We start from the raw sequence: 26297 nt of genomic DNA, 5'->3' as shown, positions 1-26297 counted from the left end.
GACCTTAAATGTCATCATATAGTTAGTCAATTATTCAACATTAATGCACAGATTCCTAACAAGTTGAACAATTTTTAGCCTTCCAATGTGTAATACATATCTGGAACTACTATCTGGGGGATTGACCTATGCCGCTAAAACATTATTGTAGCTTGCATGGACCACCTCATTTAAGAGGTGGTTTAGAATTTATTGCAGAAGATAAAATTCCTTGGTTCTCATATATAGTTGTGGCTTTCGTTAGTTGCATGTCACTGTAACGACATTCTATTCTTGAGTCTTGAAGGTTTCTCTGTGTGATCAATAAAGCTCAAAATTAATTAGTAGCATTCTTCATATCATCAATGGAAGACTTAATTAATAGTGAGCATTCAATATTGTAACACCATCAGATAATTCAAATGAGCCCCTAGCATGAATTTTGCATTATTGATTACAAAATAGAAGAAGAAATTACTAGTATATATATCATGTTTCAGTGTAGCAGATTTAGTAAAGAAGACTCGAGCTAAATAACAAAAATGCATATGGTACCTGTACTTTTTCCATGTAAAAGATTTCATTGTATTTGAAGAGTAATTGTTGAAGATCACGTATTAACTAATGATATATACAGTGAAAATAATGTATATAAGTTGAGAATAATCATTTCTGACTCACCAATTAACTTTTGAAATTGAATTAATTCAGTTACAAATTCTAAAATTATATGGCGGGATTTGCTATAACTTTATTAATTTTCTTTTGTCTTGATTGGTTGGAATTGGATGTACTATTTCAAATATAGCCAACAATTACACAGCAATAAATTTGGCAAGGTATACTGTTTTTTTTACAGGTGGCCCTTTAAGAAAAATATCTTGAAAGTAAAAAGAAAAAACTGTTTTTTCCAATCTATAATGAACTTTCTGAACATGATTCTAGTCTAAGGATCATCAGATCCAACAAAATGCTTAAAAACAAAGGCTTTGTATCATTGGAAGGGGCCTTTCTTCCATGTCTGCACTATACGAGGTCACCTTTCACACCCCTTTCTTTTTATGAGACCAAATGCATGATTACAAAAAACATCCATTTTTCATCACTTTTTTAACCAGATTCTGCAAATACTGTGAATCGAAAAATTATATATGATACCAAAGCCAACAGAAAAATACAACAAGATTACTAAGAGGGGATATAGTACTATAGTACTACACAAGAGACACCTTAACCCTACTTTTGACGTGGGAATTTGAAGCCCATAAGATGCACTCTTTGCCTTTTTCTCTCATACTTTCCATATACTCAAAAATATAATTGAACAAGCTAGTTCCAAAACCAACAAATATCTCAAACTAGTGCTAAATGTATAGAAGTTTTGAGGCATGTGGTGATGAGTGAGAGTGCTGCAGTGGTGATGGTGTGGCATAAGCATGATGATGTCCATGTTTTGCACCAAAATTTCCCAGTTTTGTCTCTGAAGGAAACCTTGCCACCATCGAGGAACTATTAGTCCTGTTACGAAGTTTTGGTGTGGAACTTGGATTCTCATATGTTATGTAAGCATCACCTGCAACTCTAACAGATTTGTGGCTCTTGCAACCCAACAGCATGCTAGGGCGCCTAATTCTCTGAACCTCTTTGGTGGATTTTGCTTTTCCATTAGCAAATGTTGTTGTTCTTATTGGACTTCTTATGGTTACCTCAGACATCTGTTCTTCACAATCTGACATTACTGCAGCACTGGCAGTGGCCACACTCCACTCTATGCTTGCCTCACTTGGTGCATAGCCATTTGTGGGGCTCACACAGCTTGAAGCAGCAACATCTGATGTTTGCCTTGCATGGAAAGGATTGGTTTTGCTTTTGATGCTCTCAATCTCAAACAAGTCTGAACTTGCATCACTTGCAGCATCATTGATGTAGTTTGAGTCAATTTCCTCCAATAGTCTAGGAGTGCCATCTCTTGATGAGGCCATCACAAACCTTGTGGTGGTTCTGTCAAAGCTCAATGACTTGAGCTTGTTTTTCAGTATTGGGGAGCCAAACACCTCTATTGAGTTTCTTGGCTTCTCAGCTTCCACTTCATCTAGTTGTTGATGTTGTTGCATTTTGGCAAGATGGTTTTGGTTTCCTGAGGCAGAACTCAAGGGTGAGAATGAGAGTAATTTTTGGCTATTCCCAAAAGTACTCTCTTGCTTTTGGAAGTAAACATTGTTGATTTTCAAGAGTTCTGCATTAGGCTTGCTTATTTTGATTGAATGGCTAGCATCTAGAGCAGCAATATCCACAAGCTTTCTTCTAGTTTTTCCATGAACTGAACCATATGTGGCAGGTTTGCTGAAACTGATTTCACCTGCATCAACAGAATCTTTATCAGAACAAGAGCATTTGAAGCCAAGGCCAGCAAGAACACTTTTGGCTTGATGACCCTTGTTCTCCTTTTTGTTCCTTGAAGAGTTCCTCATCATCATTCCACTCTGAAGTAGTGCATGTTGGCTGTTGCAAGTTGTTGATTCAGAGCGAATGCTTGGAGTTCCATATGGAAGTGTGTTCTTTCTAGTTGCTATGGCCATTTGTTCATCTCTATGGTGAAGGTATTTTGGAGTGGTTATGCAGTTGACAGATCTTGGGGTCTCAACTTCCACATTGAAGTACTTTTCAGCACCAAATACACCTATTTCTCCATTCTCTTCTTTCTTTTCTAGCTTTTGAAGAGGGGACTTAAAAGGTTTAAGCTTTTGGCTTGGTTCACCAAGCTTTCCTACAATAATGGTCCCTTCATTATTGCCATTCAAATATGGAGAGAAAGTGGCATCAAAGAGGTTGTTGTTGATGTTGTTCTCTGAGTTGAAAGTATGCAACTGATGATGGAAGTTGCGGCTTGTTGAGGATGATATGGTAGTAACCATAGTTGAAGGAAATCAAAGTTGTTGGTAAAAACCAAAAAGAGAAAATAGAACCAAATTGGAGATAGATAGGTTAATAGAATAGGCAAGAAGAACAAATTATAGGCAAAATGAAAATGAAGGAAAAGAACAACACATATATAGGATCAATAAAACAACTGATGATTATGTGAAAGTTGATCATAAAAAGGGCTTGAAATATATGCAGCAATTCCCTAGGTGCTTGTTGAGGATCAAAGTTGAGTGAAAAAAAAACTTATTTTATGAAATGAAAAGGCAAAAGGGTAGATAATAGAATAGGGAAAGAAAATGGATGCAAGAGAGGGTGTGAGATGAAGGGTTGAATGGATGCCTTTCCAATTTAGGAGTGGCTCTATATGTAGGAAAGTGGAATATGCAAAATGTCACGTGGTAGGGTCATGTGTTAGTAGCTGACCTGACATTTCACCCATTGTTTTCACGCGGAAATTACTTTCAATTCAGACACAACTGTTTTTTTATTGGAAAAAATATATTTTTATACTTTTTGCAGATACTGTATAACAAAAGAGATAGGAAGAGAAAAGAATGTTATGTTAAGATAAGTGAACTAATTGAGATAAATAAAAAATAATAATATTATAAAAATATCATAAAAAATATTTTGTGAATAACATTATTAGTTTACTTGGTCAAGTAACATGGATAGAATCATAGATTTTTTTTTTATTACAGGGTAATCATATATAAAGTTAAGCAACTAATATTATTAACATCTAGGAGGGTATTTGTTTTAGATTTTTCTTTCATTAACTTTTTTTTTTACTTAAAAAAAATTTCACAATTTTTTAGTGTGTTTAATATTTTCAAAATAAAAAATAGCTTTTAACAATTGTAATAAAAAAATTTCTTTTTAATATAATTTAAAAAAATAAATTTTTATATATAATTAATTTTTTTTTTAATTTAAGCAAATAGGTTTTACATTTCTTATATAAGTTACATTATTTTTATTCATACTTTTAAAGATACTTTTAACAACTTATTTTTTATTTAAATTGTATTATTCATCTTATTTGATTCTTCTCTTCGTTATCTATTTGTCTTATCTGTAAAACAAATTATGCAAAAGTTTGATTGCAGTAGGATTTCTCTTAATGATTTGTGTCTTTTCGGGAGAAAGGATAACAATTAACAACTACTGAATAGAAACTGTTCAATATACACTCTGATCATTACCTAATTCGTACTGCCTACACGCCTTTTGAATTAAAAGCCAAAAATCACATCCTGACATGAATATCCCTACGGAAGACAAATTATCCAATTAATTCAATTCTTTGAGTTAGAGGAAATATAACTACGTCAGCATCATTATCATTTGGTTCATAAGATAACATTCGAGACTTTATAATAATAAGAAGAAGATAGAATTCGAGATGTTACTTAGAAATGAAAAGAAAATAAACTCCATCACTTAAGCGTCAATATTATATTATTTATTTGATAATTAGATATATGTTGTCCATTCAAAATTGACTAGATTAACAGTGAGAAATAAACAACTTTTTGTTCTTCTTAAAATATATTTTGATTATTAAATTTGGTTGAAATATAAATTTAATTAACCTAATTTAATTTAAATTCAATTAGTGTTTTTTTAATTTATTTTAATTATTAATATATATTCATTAATCTTATCAAAATATATCAAATGCAAGTTTATATGAGTTCATCAAAACATGTTAAAGAAAATTTTTAAAAATATTAAAATATGTCAAAAACACAAATTTAACTTCTAAATATAATTCTAAATAATTGTCAATCTCACAATGTGTCTAGATGTATAATATGTTTGACTAAAGGGGAAAAATTAAAAGAACATTAACTACTGCTCCAAACTTGACACCCTAAGTTTTCATTTCATCTAATTTAATTAATTCTTAAATTATAAATATTAATTTGATAGTACATATTATATATATAAAAAAATGTAGATAATACATGCATCCACATCATACATACAACATTGTACCCTATTGGTCCTAGCTAGGGTTCATAGTTAGTCTCATTAAGTCTTTTCAAGCAATTACAACACTTGCAACTTGCAAATATGTGTACTCTGACTCTCGCAGTCCCAAGGCCAACGACCATTCTTTTCACCTTACTGCACTCACAGCTTGTAGGGTTTTGTTTTTTTGTACATGGGACGAAGAAAACAAAAACTAAGGCCTCACAAAAAAGAGTCCTGATAGCATTGGCCGAGAGCAGCAAGCTAATCTCAGGAGGGGGAGATACAAAATCAACAAAAGACCTCATCCTGATCCACTCCAAATTTGGCAAGAGCATTCACACATTGATTCCCTTCGCGGAGAACATGATGAAGAGTCACCGAGAGGGAAGGGAGGAAAGCTGATCTTTGATGTTTTGGATCAAGGGAGCATATAAATGGGTAACCAACATGCCATCCCTAACAAGCGAGACTGCATGAGCTGAGTCAGGATACACAATAACTTGCTGGAGTTGCATTCTACTGATTTGACAAAGGCCTTGATGAATAGCATATAACTCAGCAAAGAGGATATCAACACGACCCAAATAGCCACTAAATCCCGAAATCCAGTTACCATCCGAGCCTCTGATTAAGCCGCGCGCCATACCCAACTAGACCTTGGGTGCCTTGTCTGTGAGGGTTCCAAGAAACCAGAATAGATGAGAGTTGTGTTAGAGGTTTGCTATGAAAAACACCATTTAATTGCTCAACAAGCAATGTTACAGTATGGAAGAGTTGCTAAAAGGTCGTTTGGATATCCTCAAAACAGTAGCTATTCCTAGCACGCCAGATACATAAAATTGTAGCTAGAAACCCACTATCAGTTTAACCACAAGCCTGAGTCTTGATCCAATTCATACTATTAGATTCATGAAGGAAAACGTCATCCATAAATCCCATGTGGTCCCACAATCTGCGAGGCAATAAATAGTCCCTAAAACAATGAAGAAAAGTCTCCGTGCCTTGGAGGAAACAAGGGCAAGTAGAAGAATGTATAGCATGCATATGATGTAAAAGCTCCCTTGTTGGGGTAGAGTTATGCGCAGCCAACCATATAAAAAACTTAACTTTCTCATGAGCTTTAAGTTTCCAAATCGACACTACTAAGAAAAATAAATTTAACATTACTATATTAATATCGGTTTTTAATAAAATCGATATTAACGAAAACACAATGACATATTTATAAATAACAAGACCTTGGTACTAAGGTTAATAAGGTAACCCCAAAATAAAGGTCTGGTAGAAGGGTTAAGGCTTGCCTACACAATAGTACAGGTCCAAAAGAGATTCCCTTTCTTGATATCAAAATTAACTAAATAATTGTTGGTATTCCTAACAAACCAAGTGAAAGGAGAAGTCACACTAGAAAGGACCCAAACCCCTAATTGATTATGAGCATCAATAACGTGGACAGGGACATAATTTGTTTTTCCAAAATGTCTCTAGCTTGCTGAAAAGGATATGAGGCTAAAAAATAATAAAGAAAGTAGGATGGAAGTTTTTTTTTTTTATTAAATCCTTTATATGTCTCCTCAATTTGGAATTACATGCTCCCTTTATATTCAAGATAGCACTGATATTTCATCAAAATCAAAGATTTTATCCATAAAAATAGATAACAAGAAAGACCATCGATAGACATGACTAACCAATGAAATTGTTTGACAAGTTTGCACTACTACAAAAATCACTTTTACGATATTGATTTTATGTCAGTTGATAAAAAATTGACCTAGAAAGAAACATGATGACATTTTTGTGTGGAAGCAATGTCTTTCAAGATTATTTTGATGATGACAAAGAATCAAGAGTTAAGCAAATTCCAAAAATTCAAGAATCAAGTTTTAAGGATCAAGATTCAAGAATCAAGTTTCAAGAACAAACAAGATTAAGATTCAAGACTCAAGACTCAAGATTCAAGAATCAAGAGAAGACTCAATCAAGATAAGTACTAAAAAAGTTTTTCAAAACATTGAGTAGCACAAGAATTTTTCACAAAATCTTTTACCAAAGAGTTTTACTCTCTGGTAATCGTTTACCAGAAGGTAGTAATCGATTACCAGTAGCCAACATTGTTTTCAAAACTGATTTACAAAGTTATAATCGATTATCATGAGCATATAATCAATTACCAATGTTTTAAAACGTTAGAATTCAAACTTCAACAGTCACAACTAGTGATAAAACATTTTCAAATCATTTTAAACTTGTGTAATCGATTACACAATACTTGTAATCGATTATCAGAGTTTCTAAACGTTTTGATTTTCAAAATTTAAAATGAAGAGTCGCATCTATTGATGTGTAATCGATTACACCTTAATAGTAATCGATTATCAGTGACTGATTTTGAAAAATAAATTTCCAAAAGTCACAATTCTTAAAGTGACTTGTATCTGAAGATTTTTTCAAAAGTCACAACTTTTTAAGTGACTAGTTTTCAAAAGAGTTACAATCTTTAAAAGGTGACTAGTTTTAAAGAAATTGCCAAGAGTCACAAACTTTAACTTGAGTCATTAAATGATTATAAATATGTGACTATGACATGAATTTCTTAACAAGTTCTTTACAAAAATTTCTGATTCATTTCTCAACTTCTTTCTAAGAGTTTTTGTTCAATACTTTCTCTTCCAAGAAAAGTTCATTGTTCAAAAACTTGTGTTATTCTTCTTCTTCATTCACTTTTACCTTTGCCAAAAGAATAGAAGGACTAACCGCCTGAATTCTTTTGTGTCTCCCTTCTCTCTTCCAAGAGAATTCAAAGGACTAACTGCCTGAGAATTCTTTTGATTCTTCCCTTCCCTTTAAACAAAAGATTTCAAAAGACTAACCACCTGAGATATTTTTTTTCCCTTTTACAAAGATTCAAAGGACTAACCGCCTGAGAATCCTTTGTCTTAACACATTGGAGGGTACATCCATTGTGGCACAAGTAGAGGGTACATCTACTTGGGTTGTTGTACTGAGAACAAGAGGATACATCTCTTGTGGATCAGTTCAAGTGGAGGGTATATCCACTTGGTTTTTCGAAGAGAACAAGGGAGGGTATATCCCTTGTGGATTTTTGGCTTGTAAAGGATTTTACAAGGTTGAAAGAAATCTCAATAACCGTTGGTTGCTTGGGGATTGGATGTAGGCACGAGTTGTTGTTGAACCAGTATAAATCTTGTATTTGTCTTCTTCTTCCCTACACTCTTTAATTTCCATTGTGTACTTTTAATTGCCACTTTTACTTTTGGTTAAGTTTCTATTTCTGTTCTTTACTTTCTTAACTTAGTAGTAAAAACCTAGTTGAATCTAGTATTATTAAGAAGGATAAATTTTTAATTAATCAAGACATGCACATTAATAATTAATTCAACCCTCCCTTCTTAATTATTCCGAGGCCACTTGATCCAACATTTTATAAATAAATACAATATTTTTACGATGGTTTTGCAAAAACTGTCTTAAAAGGCTATCATACGGTTTTTACAAAACTATCTTAGAATATTTTCCACTGAGTAGTGTCTCCTCCTCCTCTCCCACGACATCTATCACACCATCGTCTCCAACACCCTCCACAAAGCTACCTTCAAGGTTGTCGATGTTCTCACCGCCATGACCATCCCCGTCGAGCTCTCTGATCGCGACTCCCTTGTGAAGTCTGCCAGCACTTCCCTCAATAGCAAGGTCATCATCCAATACTCCATGCTCCTCGCTCCCCTCGTCATCGACACCGCTCTCTTCGTCGTGGATGCCACCAAGCCCGACATGGTTGATCTTCGCGATGTCAAGATTGTGAAGAAGCTCGACGACACCGAGCTCGTGAAAGGTTTCATTTTTTACAAGAAGGTCAACTACGCCACTGAGGTACCCACCCGCATGTAGAACACCAAGATCGTCGTCATCCAATTCCAGATTTTGCCGCCCAAAACTGACCTTGATTAGAGCATTGTGGTGAGTAATTACTCTTAGATGGATAGGATTCTAATCGGGTATTTACATTACAGTGTTGCATCTTCTTTAGGAACATATTTCCTGCCACAAATCACATTGATCTTTTTGGACATGTTGAATCTGTACATGTATATTCTGTTAACTGAAACATCTCTATATTATTTTGGCATAGATACTTGTTTACATTGGATTAGATTCTTTTTCCCCAGTACATATTAAATAGTATATGTTTTACCTGCAACAGAATGCATAGTGAGAAATTTGCGTAGCTCAGCTGGCTACTGGAGCCAGTTAATGATGCGTAGGGAAAACGGAAAGAGAGAATGCTAATAATCAATTAATCATGAACTTTTTCGGGATTCTAATTGGATACTAGTGATTGAAGTGTCATCCATGTGGCAATTTAGTTTATCTTCCAACTTTTTTCTAATTATAAATTTTTTCTCTTGTTAATATTTTTTGAAAAAATAAAATAAAATATTTTCTATAAGTATGTTTTGAACTGACTTAATGGATGATAGATAAGTTTCATTGACGAGGAGAGGTTGCTGAAGAAATAAGGGAATGATGCTATAAAGTTTAAGTAGGGATCTGGTGCTTATTGTTTGTTTGGCTTGTTTTTGGTGTTGTTGTGCACTAGATAAAGAGTGGAGTTTATCTTCCAACTTTTTTCTAATTAAAATTTTTTTCTCTTGTTATTATTTTTTGAAAAAATAAATAAAATCCTCTATAGGTATGTTTTGAACTGACTTAATGGATGATAGATAAGTTTCATTGATGAGGAGAGGCTGCTGAAGAGAGGCTGCTGAAGAAATAAGGGAATGATGCTATAAAGTTTAAGTAGGGATTTGGTGCTTATTGTTTGTCTGGCTTGTTTTTTTATTGTTGTTGTTGTGCACTAGATTAAGAGTGGAGTTTATGGACTGCAAGACATAAATTGATAAAATCATTCTTGTGTGAGCTTGATTTGTTGGGATAATGTTAGATATAAAGTCATTCATGTGCTTTCACCAATTAGCTCGAGCTTTTGGAATAGTTGGTTCATGACATAGCATTGAAACTTTCATATCACACTACTAGAATTATTACTTTTTAAGTCGGTTAAATCGTACATTTTACGACGGTTTTGAACCGTCGTAAAACAAGGCGTCGTAAAAGGCAAAAAAATTATAAAGACAAATATGAGAACCGTCATTGTATATGTCACTTTTTACAACGGTTATATGTTAACCGTTGTAATATGTTGTATCAATCTACGACGGTTATCTGCTTAACCATCCTAGTAAGCGTGCATGGTAATTGACATTCTACGACAGTTGTAATTTAACCGTCTTAGAAAGTTCCACCTACTACGACGGGCTATGAAAGACCGTCTTCATTTGTGTCTTCAAGAAATGACTTTCTACTACGGTTATTGGATAACCGTCGTAATATGTCCACACACCCGTATTATGTCTTTCTAGTGCAAATTAAACAACTGACAATTTTAAATTGAACTTGAAATTATAATCAGAGAACTAGAATGTAGGTGTCTCCCATATCATGGTAAAGAAAACAAAAAGAAATGGCTTTGTAAGATAAGACATATCCAAGGAGGTGACTAATCTAATATCACGAATGAATGAAATTAAAACTTACTTGCACTTGAAGCTGGAGCTGCTTTAAATATTCTATGGCCTCATCTAGCATTGAAGCTCTGTCTATCTATTGAAAACAAACACAAAGGAGTCATAAAAAAATAATAATTCTATATATAAAAAAGAAAATAGTAATATTTTTTAAGAATATTATGTTTTTGCTTGTTGAGAATTACGCGGCATGGTGCACTTCTATTTATAGTCTTCTTTGGAGGAAAGTTTGATTAGTTTGACCTGTATGGCTTATTAATAATGTACCTGAATATGCCTATAACCCAACTAGTGGGACTCCACTAGCCACTAGGAGTTGTATATTTCTTGAACCATTTTATTTTTCATCTTATATTATATTTTTATAAAAAAAATATTTATAATTTTATTTTTATTTAATAGTATTGATAAAGATTACATTAAAATTTTAAATTATTCATTACAAAACAAAAATTTAAATACCAAATTAGCAATATTTAGAAATTATATATGAAAGTTAATAAATTGTTTTTTAACTAATTTTAAATTATTTATTCCTAACATTTTATTAATTTAAATATAAAATTAACTTCTGTAATACCCTTAAGAAGTATTTTTGGACTTTTTTATGGCAACCCTAAAAGGTACTAGACAAAATAAATAGGTGTGTGGGAGTGGGAAAGTTGGCTAATGAATTTCCACCGTAAATAGGAGTTGAAAGCAACAAGTAACAGTGTCCACCGCCCAAAATTCTTCAAATACATATTTAAATAAATAAACGTTAAGTTCTAATCTCTAGCTAGCTAGACCTGTGAAGCACCATCATATACTTATTTGAGACACAACTAGACACTAAATATAGATATTTTTCTCAAAAGAATTCAAACTTTGATTCATTATAGACTCAACTTGTATTTTAAATAAAATATTTATTGCAAAAATTAATGATTTTTAATGATATCATAATTCAAGATTAGTTGATATATATATAAATTTACGCATAAATGTCCACCACTCATAATTCAAGATTAGTTGATTTGTTCATCATAAATTTATGCATAAATAACAGTGTCCACCGCCCATAATTCATGATTAGTTGATTTGTTCATCATAAATGTTCCTATCCCACATTCCCACTCCTCTATTTGAAAAAAAGCTACCAATTTTATTATATAAATTATACTAAGTGTTAGTAGTATTTTATAAGTCATTTTAGCTAGCAATGTTTCATACTAAAACCCTACAAATTAATTAATAAAAATACTCGTAAAAATTATACGTATTTTTCGGTCTATAAAAATACTCGTAAAAATTATACATAACAAAAAAAGTAATTTACAATATTAATACCTTTGAAGTAATGCTGGACATTGAAATGTTAATGAAATTTGCTACAGCTTCAGTTGCTACAAAATAAAATTTTATCCACAGAAACAACTTCTAAAATGACATTGAGCATTTCTAAGCGCAGTTAGGAAAATTTCACAAAGCCAATGCATGAGATTCCACATATTCCAAAGGCAAATCACACTAATGCACAACAAGTGAAAAAAATAGAAACATGCAGAAAAAATGCAATAAGAGGAAGCATAGGATAATAAAAGCAAAAAAGGCACATAAAAACTATCAGATGTTTTCGGACTTACTGTGCAAACGCTGACAATATTGGATTGAACTTTCATAGTTTCAATATCACGTTCTAATTGTTGCTTCCAATCAGAAAGTAAAGCCTCGTCCTGTACAAGTTGATTTAAAATGGATACATGAACTGTATATAGCAATGGAATAAATTTCATATTGAAGTTAATCTAACATCAAACCTGAGGCAGCTGTATTGTCACTTTGTTTGGGAAAAGACGCCCAAGTTGCTTCAAGGTCATCTATATCAAAGAAGAATACACTAAAAAAATAATGAGTACATCTATGTAGCATAAAGCATTACCCCGTCTCAAGGCAGCAACTTGAAAAAATAATTAAAGTTGTGCCAAGACTCATCCTCCCCTTACATTTTACAAAAATGAAAAACAACAGCAACTTGAAAAAGTTGAACCGGATTCTTCCACCACTTATAGAAAAGAAATTCAAACCATCCATCTATTTAGGCATTTCAAACTAAACCATGGAGAAATTTATCATGTTGCAGCAAAAGCAAAATAATATTACTTTTATATGCACAGAATTCTAGAATCCAGAGAGTATAAGATCTAAATAATTGACAAAATATGCTCCATGGTAAGTACCTATCAAGCATGAGTTATATCCTTAATAATTTTAAGGAAGTATCTGAAGTCCAAGAGGAATAAAAGTGAAAGAGGTAAAGACAAAAAACACAGAGCCAACAGTCAGTCAATTACTACAACATTAGGTGGCAAGCTTTCAAAATTATTTTTCAAAACTTCTACTCTAATTAGAGGTAACCTATGCACAAAACAGAGAAGGGTGTTAGATATACTTCTTCAGGAATAGAGGCATCTTTTGGACCGGTAAAGAACTGGCACAACCTCAAAAATATAATTAATTGCAAATTTATTTGCATCATCCCCTCCAGAATCATCTACCCGTAGTAAATGATTTATCAAACCAGAACAAAAATTATAGCATTCAATATGCTAACATGCAGCTAAGGCAACAAAACTGCAATAAAAACCAGTGAATTACCAGAACAAAAGAACCTACGATCATCCTCACAAAGGCCTCCAAGATCATTGCCATCTGGAATTGATTTATCAAACCTAACCCCAATTTTTGAAGACCTATTATCTTCAAAAGCAAGCAGAACTTTGCCCCGGGAGCCATAGCTTGGTCCCCTGATCAATATAGAAGAAGAATAAAATCTTAATTTTCCAGAATAAGACAAAAATATAAACTAAATGATTAGATATCAAAAAAATAGCAGGAGGACAAAATATCAACATAAACAGATACTTAAAAAATGTGAAACTGAAATAAATAAACTGCAAAGCTTTGTAGACAGTCTGCATAACAGAAATTGAAACACCTTTTGAATAGCTATGAGCAATGCACCAGAGAAAAACCATAAAAACACATAACACGGTAAATCTAGAGCTTAAGTGCATTTAGGTTTAGTTAAATGCAAAGGAGAATGATAAAAACACAAAAATATCTGAACTGAAGTACTAAAAAAACATACACCAGGCAATGAGAGACAATCGACAATTAGTAGCCTGGCACCAAAATGCTTCGCAAGTGCCTTGCACAAAGTCTCCTGATATATTTCCGAACCTACGCAAGAATCATATAAAATATCACTTCTCTATTACAAAAAGGGAAAATAGCAGCAAAGAATATCAACATAGCTATAGTTCACATGTAGTTCAGGCAACATAATCAAGAGATAAAATAATAAGCAATTGTATGCCAGAAGAACCAAAGATCACCTCATCACCTCCACTTAAAATCAGACGGGAATTCTTTCGATATGTCTTGCCATTAACTTGAATAGAAGCTTTGCCCCCTGTGATTTCAAGTAATGCAACAAACAAGCCTCCACGCTGAACAGAATCCAAATAACAACTGGTCAGTAATATTGAAAGACATGGAAATGCTCAACTGTAATTTTCTTCAATAATATCTTTAATCAAAGGCGCGTGCGTTGTCGAGTGAGGTGTCTCGTCTCTATGTTGAGGTGGTTGGACACTGAACACAAAACAAAGGCCTTCATGGAGGCAGACTCATCGAGCGCGTCAGGGCCAAGAGGAACAACATCGGACGGAGGCGGAAGTGGCGACAGAACCTTGGGGACGGGGACCTGAACGGTGGCGTCGTCCCTGCACGTGTCGACGAGGAAGTCGTGGAGCGCTCAAACGTCGTGGAGCTCAAGAACCCTAGGGTATGAGGGAGACAGAGCTTGAGGGGGTTAGAATGTTTCCATGAGACTCTAAGAGGGAGACCGTGCTTGAGGGCATTAGAATGTTTCCATGAGACCCGTTCTTCGTGGGAGACAACGGCGGAGAGGGAGAAGAAACAAAGAACGCTCGTTCTTCGTGGGCTAGGGTAGAAATTGAAAAGGATATACAAAGACGGTCATTAGTAAAACCCGTCGTTGTCTTAGTTTCATGTAATTACAATATTGTCACCGAAGAACATTCTAAGACGGTTGTTTACAACCGCCTTAGAATGTGCGACGTTAAATACAAAAGTTATTTTATTTATTACAAAATTGTCACCGCTCTATATTCTAAGACGGTTATTGACAACCGTCTTAGAACACACGTCGTAAAAAATCCCTTTTGTAGTAGTGTCATATGATCTGTAGTTTGGCCTTATTACCCTATTCTTCTAAATAAAAGATAAATTTCTGCACAAGGTAAAGTGGGTGTCTATGCTTCAAGCCAAGAAGGGTTTCTGCGTGAGGAGGTGTGTAGTCAAATGTTGGACTAGTTCAAGTGGTGAATCCAGATCATGTGGTTTAAGTAAATTTTAGGTTTACAGATTCACAAAAGAAATAGCGAAACAAGGAATTTTTTTAGGTATTCTAAATCATAATTTTGATTCAAGTATGATCAAAGATCAACTTTTATTTGCTACCACTTTCTTTTTCTTGATGATGAAGCAGTAGACTTATCTCTTCCCTATCATTCGTTGTGTGTCACGGATTGAAGAAAATGTAAGAGAAATCATTAATCACAGGTCTTTAAGACATCCTAACATTATCAGGTTTAAAAAGGTTGGTATATTTTTATATTTATATATTTTTATGTTTAGAGGTGGAATAATCGTATTCGGGGAAAATGTTCTTTGAAATTTCACTCGGGTCATTTTAACACCTATTCATCTCGTCATTGTAATGGAATATGCATCTGGTGGAGAACTATTTGAGAAAACCTGCAATTGGGGGCATTTTAATGAGGATGAGGTTCTTATACAATTTGTTTACTTTTTCTTATGCTAGGTCCTTATTTCCTGTGTAACTATTAACCCATTGTTATGCCACATGCTCGTTTCTTCCTTCAACAACTCATATTGGGGTCAGCTATTGTCATGCAATGGTAAGTGATCTTTTTCTCCCTCACTATCTAATATAAATTGTATTTAACCTATGCGAGAATATAGTATAGGCAATGTGTCAATCTTGAGTATTATGTATGATGTGATGTATGAGTCTTATGTATCATAATATGTCTCCTCATGAAGGAAGTGTGCCACTAGGACCTGAAGTTGGAAAACAATTTGTTGGATGGAAGGCCAGCACTTCATTTGAAGATATGTGATTTTGGATACTCCAAGGTAAGTGTTTCTTCTTCATAGTGTGGGTTCCATGCTTATATATTTTACTGGATGTGTAAGCTTTGTTTCAGTAAGATTACCTTTAAATGATACTCTTGTCATATATTTAATTGCGCCTTTCTAATAGCAGCTCAGGCTCCTTCGAAAACTAGCATATCTGCAATTACTTTCTCGATAAGGTTGTTCTTCAGTTTTCTTATGAAGCTATTTTGTTCTACTAATATAGACTACTATATTGAACTTGGGTAACTATCTCCTCGAGTTACTAAAAGGTGATTTTATTCATTTTTTTTATTAGAAGGGACAATTGTGCATGATTATGATTGTGAATTTTGATTATTTGAATTATTAATTAAGTTTGTACTTGATCCATTCATTAAAATTGGGTTTATCCCAAGTCTAAGTAATAGAGTGCTAGACCAGAATGTAGGCTTGAATTCTGAAATGCTCAGGATTTGGAAAGTGTATGTTTGTAAGAAAAGGATTAGGAGAATGATAAGTTCATTATTACGATATCAGTTTTTTAATGAATAGATTAGATGACTGATGCATAACTAATAGACAAAAGAAAAAACAAAGAAAGGGAAAAATTTATTATTATTCCACTAATGTATTGATTTTTTTTTCTTGACATAGCAACTATGCATGTGCCTAGTTAGATCTAATGATTAAAATTTCATGTCATGTTTTGGTTTTTATTTCTTGTGACACAGCAACCACTAAAGTTAACCACTTATTCAAATTTCATATCATATGACTATTAAAAAGTCACTTGACAATTTAAAAAACTTTATTAATTTTGACTATTCAGGATAAAGTTAAACAATTCATGTTTATTTTTTCACTCTCATTTAAAAGGGCATCTCACTATATGCATTTTCATACGTATATAAAGTATCAAATAAAATTTTCTGCTAGAAATGAAAATTCTAAATATGTAACATCTGATCATATTTAAATATTAAAAAATAAATACATATAGTTTTTTGTTATTATTTAATTACTAATCATCACGTTTGATTTTTCTCACTGAATATGTTTTGTATCTATATATGTTTATAATAAGTAAGAAAAAACTATATAACTTTTTCCATTTGTACGAGCAATGGTTTTTTTATGCAATGTTGTTAATAAGTCGTTTGTTTATATTTAATATTCCATCTTTTATTTAATGCTCTATCTCTGCTCATATAATTAATACTTGAACTAATCTTATGAGAGGTTTAATTTATTTTGAAGAGTTGTGCTATTTGGTTCCAATTTTGCTTGAATGAAGGTGTACAATAATTAGAAGAAAAAAGCTAAACTAATATGAGTTAAAAGAACAATTGCGAATTTTAGTATCAAATCAAATCCGTATTGCAGTAGTTTTTTTTTTTTTCCTATCTTAAAAATTAGGAATTTATAGTTTATACACGTAAAGATAAAAAGAGTTGTTACAGATTAAGAAAATTGATATCATGTCCAGTAGCTTTAGATAACTCTATTATCTCTAAACAAAATCAAATCTCCAGTTTAGTTTTGTTTGCCTTATCTAATCTGATATGTAAATATATGAATTTGAATTAATTCTTATCTTAGGAAGTTAGTCTTAATTTGCAAATCCTTCCCAATTGACAATTGTTGTATGCACATATTTTTTGAACACCGAAACCAAGAAAGAGATGAAGGAGAAAATAGAATGTGTACTGATTACATTCAATGTGTACGTAGTTCTTGCCATAAGAAGTTATATAATCTGATTTAATCTGCATATTTAAATTTGAATTAGTTCTTATCTTCTTTTTTTTGAGGAATTGATTCTTATCTTAATAACTAGGTAAGTTTCACAAATCCTTTCTGATCCATATTTATACTATGTACACATTCTATTTTCTCCTTTCTTTCTTGGTATCAACCGGTGGTCAGAAAATGATGATTCTAATTAAAGTTGGAAAGGTTCAGATTGAAGGGAAGCGAACTTCTGGACTTCGACAATTCAAGGCGACAATTTAAAATCATTCTTGTAGTTCTTTATCAGTAACATCATCATCACCAAACTTTCAGGTAAAGGACATTGATGATAGTGTTATTGATAAATAACCACAAAATTTGTTTAGTTCATGTGGCATGATAACATGCCTAAAAGTTATGACGCAAGAGCGAGGAGTTTGGTTTTTTCTCCTTCTCCAACCATGAGGAGGCTAATAATCCTGTGATTACATTTCATGGCTTCATGCAAGACCCTCTCTTTATTTTTATTTTCGTTTTCATCTTCTTCCTCTCTTTACCTTAACACACTCTCACTAAGGTTTTCAAAGAAAACTCACGAACTTGAATTCTGAGAATTGTAGCAATGTTTTAATTTTATATCTTGCAGATGGGAATGTTCCTCTTAAGTCTTGAGGTAAGATTAAGTATGCTTATTTTGCGTTGTATATACCCTATCTAAGTGTTGGGCTTAGGGTAGAGAATTGTTTGTAGCTAAGGAATTCTTCAATCTTCATAATTAGATTTGAGGTAGTATATTCAGTTCGAAGATTTGTTAATTCATATCTCATACCTAACTATTTGGAGTTAGATCCTTGAGGCCTAATTCAAAACACGTCAATAATGATCAAATATTTGTTTATTTATGTTCTTTCAGTAATTTTAATTTTGAAAGCTTTATGCCAAAACAAAACTCATAATTGGACGAAATTTGAGGTTGCAATCGAATCTCTCTATTTGCAAGTTTCATTACTTTTCTCTGAACTCATTATTTATCATATATGGACAAAGGAAAAACAATCCTCCTGACTCTTAACCAACTTCTTTTCATATTTTTCTCGGGACGTGTGTCTCTGTGAGTTGTGACCCCTACTCATTGGCAACTTTCATCACATACTTTGCTTAAATTGTAAAATGATCATTGCATTCTAAATATTAATCATTTCTTTTTTAGTATAGGCAAGGAAAGGATGATAATTTTGAGTAGATAAGAGATGGACAAATTCGTTAGCTTTCTAAATAATTTTAATGTGCAAACACTAACGAAGCACCTACAGATAAGTGTGCATTCTTGAGTCTCAACCAGGTGATGAAATTGTATTGCACTATTATCAAACATTTATTTTTTTTTGTTTTTCTATTGTGTACGTTGGGTATCTTAAACAGATTTTTTTTTTATGTTGTCATGCAGTTAATATCATATTGCAGATGTCTGGTCATGTGGAGTAACCTTATTTGTGATGCTAATGGGATCATATCCTTTTGAAGATCCTAATGATCCAAAGGATTTCCAGAAGACAATTCAAGTTGATCATATATTTAAGATATTTGCATGTTTTCATTACAAGCATCTGGTTGCGTGAGCACAACCTGTTTTGGTTGGTTCCTTGCAGAGGGTTCTCAATGTCATATAAATCAGATTGTGCATGTAGGCAATTAATGTATCTTACAACTACCATTGAAAATTCAATTTTGAAGGAAAATGTTTTCGATTGAAATTTGATGCTAAAAAGTGATAAACATCACCTATTGGTTGCGTGGTGTTTTAAAACTGGTCTCCACTGAACGGATTTTTTAATTTTTTTAGAAAAAGGCATTGTAAGACAATTCTCCAAAGAATTATCTTAGAAAGTCTACTTTCTAAGATGGTTTTAGAGAAAACCGTCTTAGAATTCACAATTTTTTTAAAAAAAGATATTATAAAACAGTTTTTTAGAAAACTATTTTAGAATCCTCAATTTTTTTTAATTTTTTTTAAAAATCATTCCAAGACGGTTTTCAAGTCAAAACCATCTTAGAAAAATTGTCATTCTAAGATGGTTTTGACTTGAAAATTGTCTTAGAACGGTACCCTTCCAAGACAATTATTTGCCTGAAAATCGTCTTATAATGATAGCTTTTTTAAGACGATTTTTTAGGAACCGTTATAGAAAATCTTGATTTTTCACGACATTGGCTTCAAAGACGATTTTGAATCGTATTTAAATTTATAAAATAACTGTCGTTGATTGACCTTTTTCCAATAGTGTTGCTTTATCTTCAATGACCATATTTGCCATTGAGTCATCAATGTGGGGCTCACAAGCCTCGCCCGATGTGGATTCCATAGGCTTTTAAGCACATTGATGTGAGTCAATAGTTATAGAATTGTCATTTACTGACAAGACTGGGGTATTACTCACCGGTTCATGAATAATGGTAGGTTTGAAAGGTTGTGACACCTAACATTGCATGCCCTTCCCATTTCTTAATTGACTATTGGGTGATTTGGGGGGACTAGATTTGGCCTCAACTTTGGTTGGTGGCAATTTGCTAGCTCGTGACATGTTGTTGTGGCAATATCTCCTTCTTTTTTGCACAACAACAATGGGATTAGGGTTACGTTGGAATTTCATAGGAATTGACCCTTTCCCCTCAATAATGGTAATATTTTTCCTCTGTATATCTTTACTCCTAGCATGAATTGACCCCATCACTTTAAAGGGATTGATATGATCATAGACCTTTTCATTAACACCTTTGTTCCTTGGCTTTTTCCTCCTAGGAAGAACAAGCCAATCTCCATGCACATTATCACCAACATTAATAACCTTAACATCTTCTTGTCCCTTCACATTAGTCTTAGAGGGACTAGTCATTGGAGGGTCTTTTGTACTTGATGGAGAAGGTCGGTTCTTGTTAGGGCTTTCATGTTGTGCCGTACACTTCACACAGTTTCTCTCCAAATGGCCATAATAGCCACATCCAACACATATAATGTAAAGACCCTTATACTACACTTTATACCAATGCCCATTCAGCCATATTTCACCCACAATTGGTTGAGTCAAATTTATTTCCACACAAACATGAGCAAAATGGCCATGCTCCACCTTTAGGGTATTTGAATCCACTTTTATAGGTGTTCCAACTCCTAATTCCATAGCTAGTAAAAGAAAACTTTCATCATAGTATACTAGGTTTAGACCTGGAAACCTAATCCACACCAAAGTTCAGTCTATTGTTGCCCTAGGAGAGACAAATTCAGGGCTCCAGTTCATAACAAATAAGTAGTGATCAAAAAGCATTCATGGCCCTTCCATAATGATCTTCTCCTTGTCCTATTCTAGATCATATTTTACTATGTAGAATCCATTATGCACATCTATAATGTCAAATCCCCATTTCAATTTCCAAAGCTTCTTCAATTTCTCTTTCATCAAGTTATAGCCTAGGTTTTTGCCCAGAAGTTTAACCTTAATAGCATCTTTCCAAGGGTTACACAAGTCCTTAAACACTAACTCGTCCAAGAAAATCTTAGGCAATAAGCGGTTCCTACCCTCATGTTCAAAGCGAACAAGTTTTTTCTTGATAAGATCTACTCTTTCTCTCATAGGTGGGGGTTGTTTCATAGCAGTTGGGCTAAGGTTGGTTGGCCATGTGACACCCTCTACCCCATACATATATATACTAATAATAAAAGGAATAAAAAATCAGAGTTAATTAGAAGTTCTTAAAACACATTTAAATACAAGCCTTTCAAAAGGGTAAAAGGCTCGCATTCACTTTTCTAACATCATAATAAAATTTGTCCAAATAAATAATAAATTATCTCAGCTCAAAACAAGGTCGTCCAAGACTTCATGCAATTAATATAGAAACCTATACCCCAATGTCACATCCTATCAAAGCATTGTGTTGTCGTGTCCTCTAGCATGAGGTTCTTCATAGTCATTCACCTAATCATCTGTTTCCACGAATACAAAGTTCGAGATCATCACAGGATCCAAATACAAATAGTACACGAGGAGAAAGTTATCACATTCCTAACTAATGGAGGGAAACAAGACAACATGTAGGTATAAATATCATATAAACATAATAAAACTTACTCAAATATAGCTCACGTCATTTCACCACTTTGTTGCCCAACATCACATCACAACACAACACGTCTCATTCATTTTCACAACACTCACGTACTCACGGATCAAAATACAATATCACCAAGTCAGTCAATATCAATCAATACACAAACATTATGCAACATATACACTAAGACTCAATCCTATATGCAATGTGGTATCATGTCAGTGAAAATCCTCGTCGGGTGCCTAGGAGTACATGACAAGACAAACCACACACTAGTAAGTCAGGTCACTCTCACTAGGTAAAATCATAAGAAGACCAGTCAAGGTCACGCTGTTTTGCGAGAATGCTCCAACCATATGGGATCAACATAGGCTTAAAGGAACACTCAAATCATGTGTATTTACCCCCAAGGCCTACACTTCGAAGAGTCCGTCAGGGCCTCTCCCTCCTGATTCAGGTCCAACAGAGAAAACATTTTAGCACACAGACTCTATCTATGAACTGTACAAAATACACGACTACTCAATTGTTCTCAAAATAGTTTTATCTCGTCGCGCTTGTGATTAAACTCATCGGGTCCCTACAGTGGTTCCCATCACAACACTCATTGTGCATTAACTTGTCACCCTTAAAGGGTCTTAGCATTCACTTGTCGCCCTTAAAGGGACATAACATTAACTCGTCGCCCTTAAATGGACTTAATATCAACTCGTTGCCCTTAATGAGACTTAGCATTAACTTGTCGCCCTTAAATGGTCTTATAGTCGTGTGATTGTACAATTCATAGTTCACAATTCAATGCACACAACATCTTAATGCACATATATATCTCAATCACATACATACTCAATTTATCACATAAACTCGATCTCAATCACAATGGTATAATCTCAATTTAACACGTTATCACACCTCTTGAATCATATACACTTTACCTCTGAACTATGTAATACACACAACTACTCAATTGTTTTCAAAATCATTGTAACTCGTCGGGTTTCCACAGTGGATCCCATCACAATACTCGTCGTCCTTAAAGGACCTTACAATTATGTGATTGCACAATTCATAGCTCACACCTCAATACACACATCTCAATACACATTTATTTCACCATTCATCACAGGTTCAATTTATTACCTACTCACAATTTGAATCACCATTTCATAATCTCAATATAACAATTTATACAAAAGGTTTAGGACAAAATGGGGAGTAAAACCCCTCAAATAATTTCCCACAATTATATCAAAATCAATTAATCAAAATCATAGGTATATAAATAAAACGAAAACACCAAGAGCACTTTATTTTATCAACCAATTTGCATCAGAATATCAATATTGTATTTATAATCATAAAGGAAAAATTGTAATTCAATAAACATCCATAAATAAATCCCAAATTAATCCCCTAAAGATCCCTACACATATTCATTCTAACCCAAATTGTAATAAACTCATCACTTACCTCTAAGCAGGCTCACGTGTGCATTGTGACAACAATAGCGGCATCTCTAATGGTTTCCTGAGATTCCTCAAGTTTTTCCTCCAATTGCTCTGATAGGATTCCCAAACGTCAGAGAGAACAAGGGATTAAGGCCTCCATTTTGTACTTCTCCGTGCGATCCATTTTCTCTCTCCTTGAACATTACCTCGCAAATCCCAATGGTTGAGACGTGTGGAAATGAATCAAGAACCACATATCAAAATTTCACGACAATCCAACGGTTAAAAGATCCAGGATTTTAGTTATACTGAGACAATTTTGGGTTTCTATGGGAAAAGAAAAAGCTACAATTCAAAGGGTATTTTTCTCAGCTTCGACATCTTTTTGTAATTTACAACGGTGAGAATGCTCCAGATTAAGTTTCGAACCTGGTGCTTAAATTTCACAATGATCCAACGGTGAATGAGTCATAGATCATTGTTTTTTTGAGATATGTTTGGTGGTATGCGGGAAAAAAAGAGAGTTTTGCAAGGAGGAGAGGGAAAAACAAAATTGAGAGGAAGATGATGCATCGTCAGTGTGAAAACTGACCTAACACGTAATTATTTATAACTAGGGTATATACAGCTTATTATTTACTCAATTTATTTATTTTTATTATTTTATAAAAATAAACTCTATTTTATTTCCTATTAAATGAATAAATAAAATATTTTTTTATTTTCTCTCAAACCATTATTTTAATTAATAAAGTTATTTATCCTTATTTATTTAATTATAAAAACCTCATCATTTTTTTAAAAATCTATTTATTTATAAATAACAATCCTTTTTAAATTAGTTTACAAAAAATGGGATGTTACAACCAGAGAAAAAGACGCCTTCCATGAGCTAGGGTTTCTTTTAGTAGTTAAAAGGCCATGAAATGGGAAGTCTAGAAGTATGGTTAATTACCACAGCTTGTAAGGATTTGTACACCTCGGTTAATGGTGAATCTAGAATATTTATTTAATGAGAGTAAAAGAAATAATATAAAATATTTTTACAAGACAAAAACATTATAGATCTTTACAAAATACATAGTTTTGTGATAAAAAATAAAATTATTTATATACTTTGGACTCAAATATAAATAAAATTAGCTAACCTTTGTGTTAATTAAGGAATTTAACTAATATAATTGGAAATTACTGATCAAATTAAAATCTAAACTTTTTTTCTCTATAAAATACCTTTGTTTGGAACTTGCTACCAAGAATAAAAAAAAGAGTCATTAGAATTAAAATCTTAATTAATTGAAGAATTTTTTGGGAAGATATCATTAAATAGAGTAAAACTAAAGTAGTTAAAACTTGTTTAATTGTTTTTGAGTCTATTTTTTTCTTTCTTATAATTAAGTATGAAGGAAGATTTAAGTAATTACAATTGGATCAATGTGTGTATTTGTCTCATTGACTTACTATATGTCATAGTATTAGAGGAGCAAAATGATCAAAATTAGATGAATAAAATTTTAAATTAGTACTAATTTATTTTCTCTTTTATCTCTTATAACTTTATACATTCATTAAAAAAAGTTGTCTTATAGGGGTAACACTTGATTTTTTTTTGGGGGGGGGGGGAGCGAGGGGGACAACTTTTTTTATGATGCATATCTGAGAGAAGTGCTAGCAACACACTCCTCCATACACACTCCCTCTTATTTGTTAAAATATAATGAAAACTACAAAATCATGAGTCATTAAATAAGATGTGGGACTCACTAAATTTTGTGATTTCCAATCAATTTCAACCAATAAGAGATAGTGAGTTCAAAAGAGTGTGTTAAAGAGAGTGATCCTAACATTTTTCAATATACATAAGTAAAGAAATAAATATTTTGTGGAGGATATTGCTCTCATACTGCTTAACCTACATTCACCCATGTCTCTGATCCTAAGGAATTAGCCACAAAACACTCACATCTTGCAGGGTAAATCTACCTTTTTGGTCCTAGGATCCATAATTAGCCTCATTAAGCCTTTTTGGCTTATAGTGCTCATGACTTGAAAGACTCTATACTCTACAGGATCTAGTCTAGTTTGCTCAATTAGAATGCTACCTCCTCAATAATCTTGTAGTTCACCTTGTCTATAATTTCTAACCAAGTCGACATGCCATAAGCCCAAAGGTCCAATGATCAATCACATGACAAAAGACTTTAAAACCTCTCAAATGACACCACTTATTATTAGAAAGAATCTTGATTACAACAAGGTATTAAATATATAGGGTCAACAATTGTAATGATTGATTACATGACTCCCTCAATCAAATATCCTAATCAGGCCAATCCTTGTAAAAGTTGTTCAAATCATACCTTAAAATGAATAAGTTACTCCACTATATTACACATTCTATCCTTATATAAACACATATTAAGGGGTATACTAGGTATGTTCTTCTCAAGTCATATTCTGTTGGGCTTATAATTGATTTAAGCATTAGAGTCTTGCCAGTAGCCTATGACTTGGTCTATGCTTGTAGATCTTCCTTAACATATGATCCACCAAATATCAACAAAATATTTGTAAGAGCATTGAATCCCATTGTGGGGCTCGATATAACTCTCCTTGACCACATGAATCAAGAACTTATTGTGGTATTATTTGAGCTATCTGGTTGATTATTCATCCTTGTGGTTTGCCTATTCAAGATTGTTATGCACAATGCAACATATTTTGTAAATAGTATTTTTTGACAATGTGACATTCAATGGAGATATTTTCTTTTTCCACCAAATGAAGCAACACCTCTAATTAAAAGAGTTTCCACTAAGAGGTATGCCACTTACCAACCAACTGTCTTTCTTAGTTTCCATTGGAATTGTGTACCTTTTTGGCCCCAATGTCCATGATTAACCTCATCGAGCCTTTTTGGCTTTCAACACTCACAACTTGCAAGGTTGTGTACCCTTTTGGTCCCAAGCTCCATAATCAATGTTTTCAAGCATTTTCAACTTACAATATTCATAATTTGTGGGATTTTGTACCCTCTTATTCCCAAGGTCCATAGTAGTCTTCATTAAGTTTAATTAGCTTATAATATTCTTAACTTGAGAAATTGTGTACCTTCTCATACCCAGTTTACTCAATTAGCATACTTCCTCCTTCATAATCTTGCATCTCACCCTTTTATAATTAATAATTGATCCATGTTGAGAAGCTAAACATCCCATGATCAACCATGCAACAATAGACTTTTCAATCCCTTGTATCTTACCAATTATTTATTAAAAAAATCTTAACCATATTGAGACATTAAATACAC

At 33.1% G+C, this 26297-nt stretch overlaps 2 protein-coding genes across 2 annotated transcripts; both read right to left on the bottom strand.

Annotated features, from left to right (window-relative positions):
- Window positions 1–1107: 1107 nt before the first annotated feature.
- Window positions 1108–3224, bottom strand: LOC114395669 (protein PHYTOCHROME KINASE SUBSTRATE 1-like). Its single transcript, XM_028357501.1, has one exon. The coding sequence runs from the start codon at window positions 2892–2894 to the stop codon at window positions 1344–1346; it is 1551 nt and encodes a 516-aa protein (XP_028213302.1). The 5' UTR covers window positions 2895–3224; the 3' UTR covers window positions 1108–1343.
- An 8669-nt stretch (window positions 3225–11893) lies between these two features.
- On the bottom strand, window positions 11894–20611 carry LOC114396990. Its single transcript, XM_028359137.1, has 11 exons — window positions 20537–20611; window positions 19915–20461; window positions 14165–14317; window positions 13871–14037; window positions 13568–13746; window positions 13445–13532; window positions 13124–13338; window positions 12995–13031; window positions 12925–12963; window positions 12293–12352; window positions 11894–12208 (listed from the first exon to the last, which is right to left on the bottom strand). The coding sequence occupies exons 1-11, from the start codon at window positions 20609–20611 to the stop codon at window positions 11894–11896; spliced, it is 1875 nt and encodes a 624-aa protein (XP_028214938.1).
- Window positions 20612–26297: the final 5686 nt, after the last annotated feature.

This window comes from Glycine soja, chromosome 18 (genome assembly GCF_004193775.1).
Source record: "Glycine soja cultivar W05 chromosome 18, ASM419377v2, whole genome shotgun sequence".
Lineage (NCBI taxonomy): Eukaryota > Viridiplantae > Streptophyta > Magnoliopsida > Fabales > Fabaceae > Glycine > Glycine soja.
Note: the sequence above shows the minus strand (reverse complement) of the source record. Positions and strands in the feature narration are given on the sequence as shown.

What these genes read in the sequence shown, in the direction of transcription:
- LOC114395669 (XM_028357501.1), bottom strand. Translation starts at nt 2,894, where the DNA reads ATGGTTACTACCATATCATCCTCAACAAGCCGCAACTTCCATCATCAG.
- LOC114396990 (XM_028359137.1), bottom strand. Translation starts at nt 20,611, where the DNA reads ATGGAATTAGGAGTTGGAACACCTATAAAAGTGGATTCAAATACCCTA. An exon ending in AGCATGGCCATTTTGCTCAT is followed by an intron (nt 20,462 to 20,536) that starts GTTTGTGTGGAA and finishes TATAAAGTGTAG; the next exon opens with TATAAGGGTCTTTACATTAT. An exon ending in TTCTTTTGTTCTGGTAATTC is followed by an intron (nt 13,032 to 13,123) that starts ACTGGTTTTTAT and finishes TCATTTACTACG; the next exon opens with GGTAGATGATTCTGGAGGGG.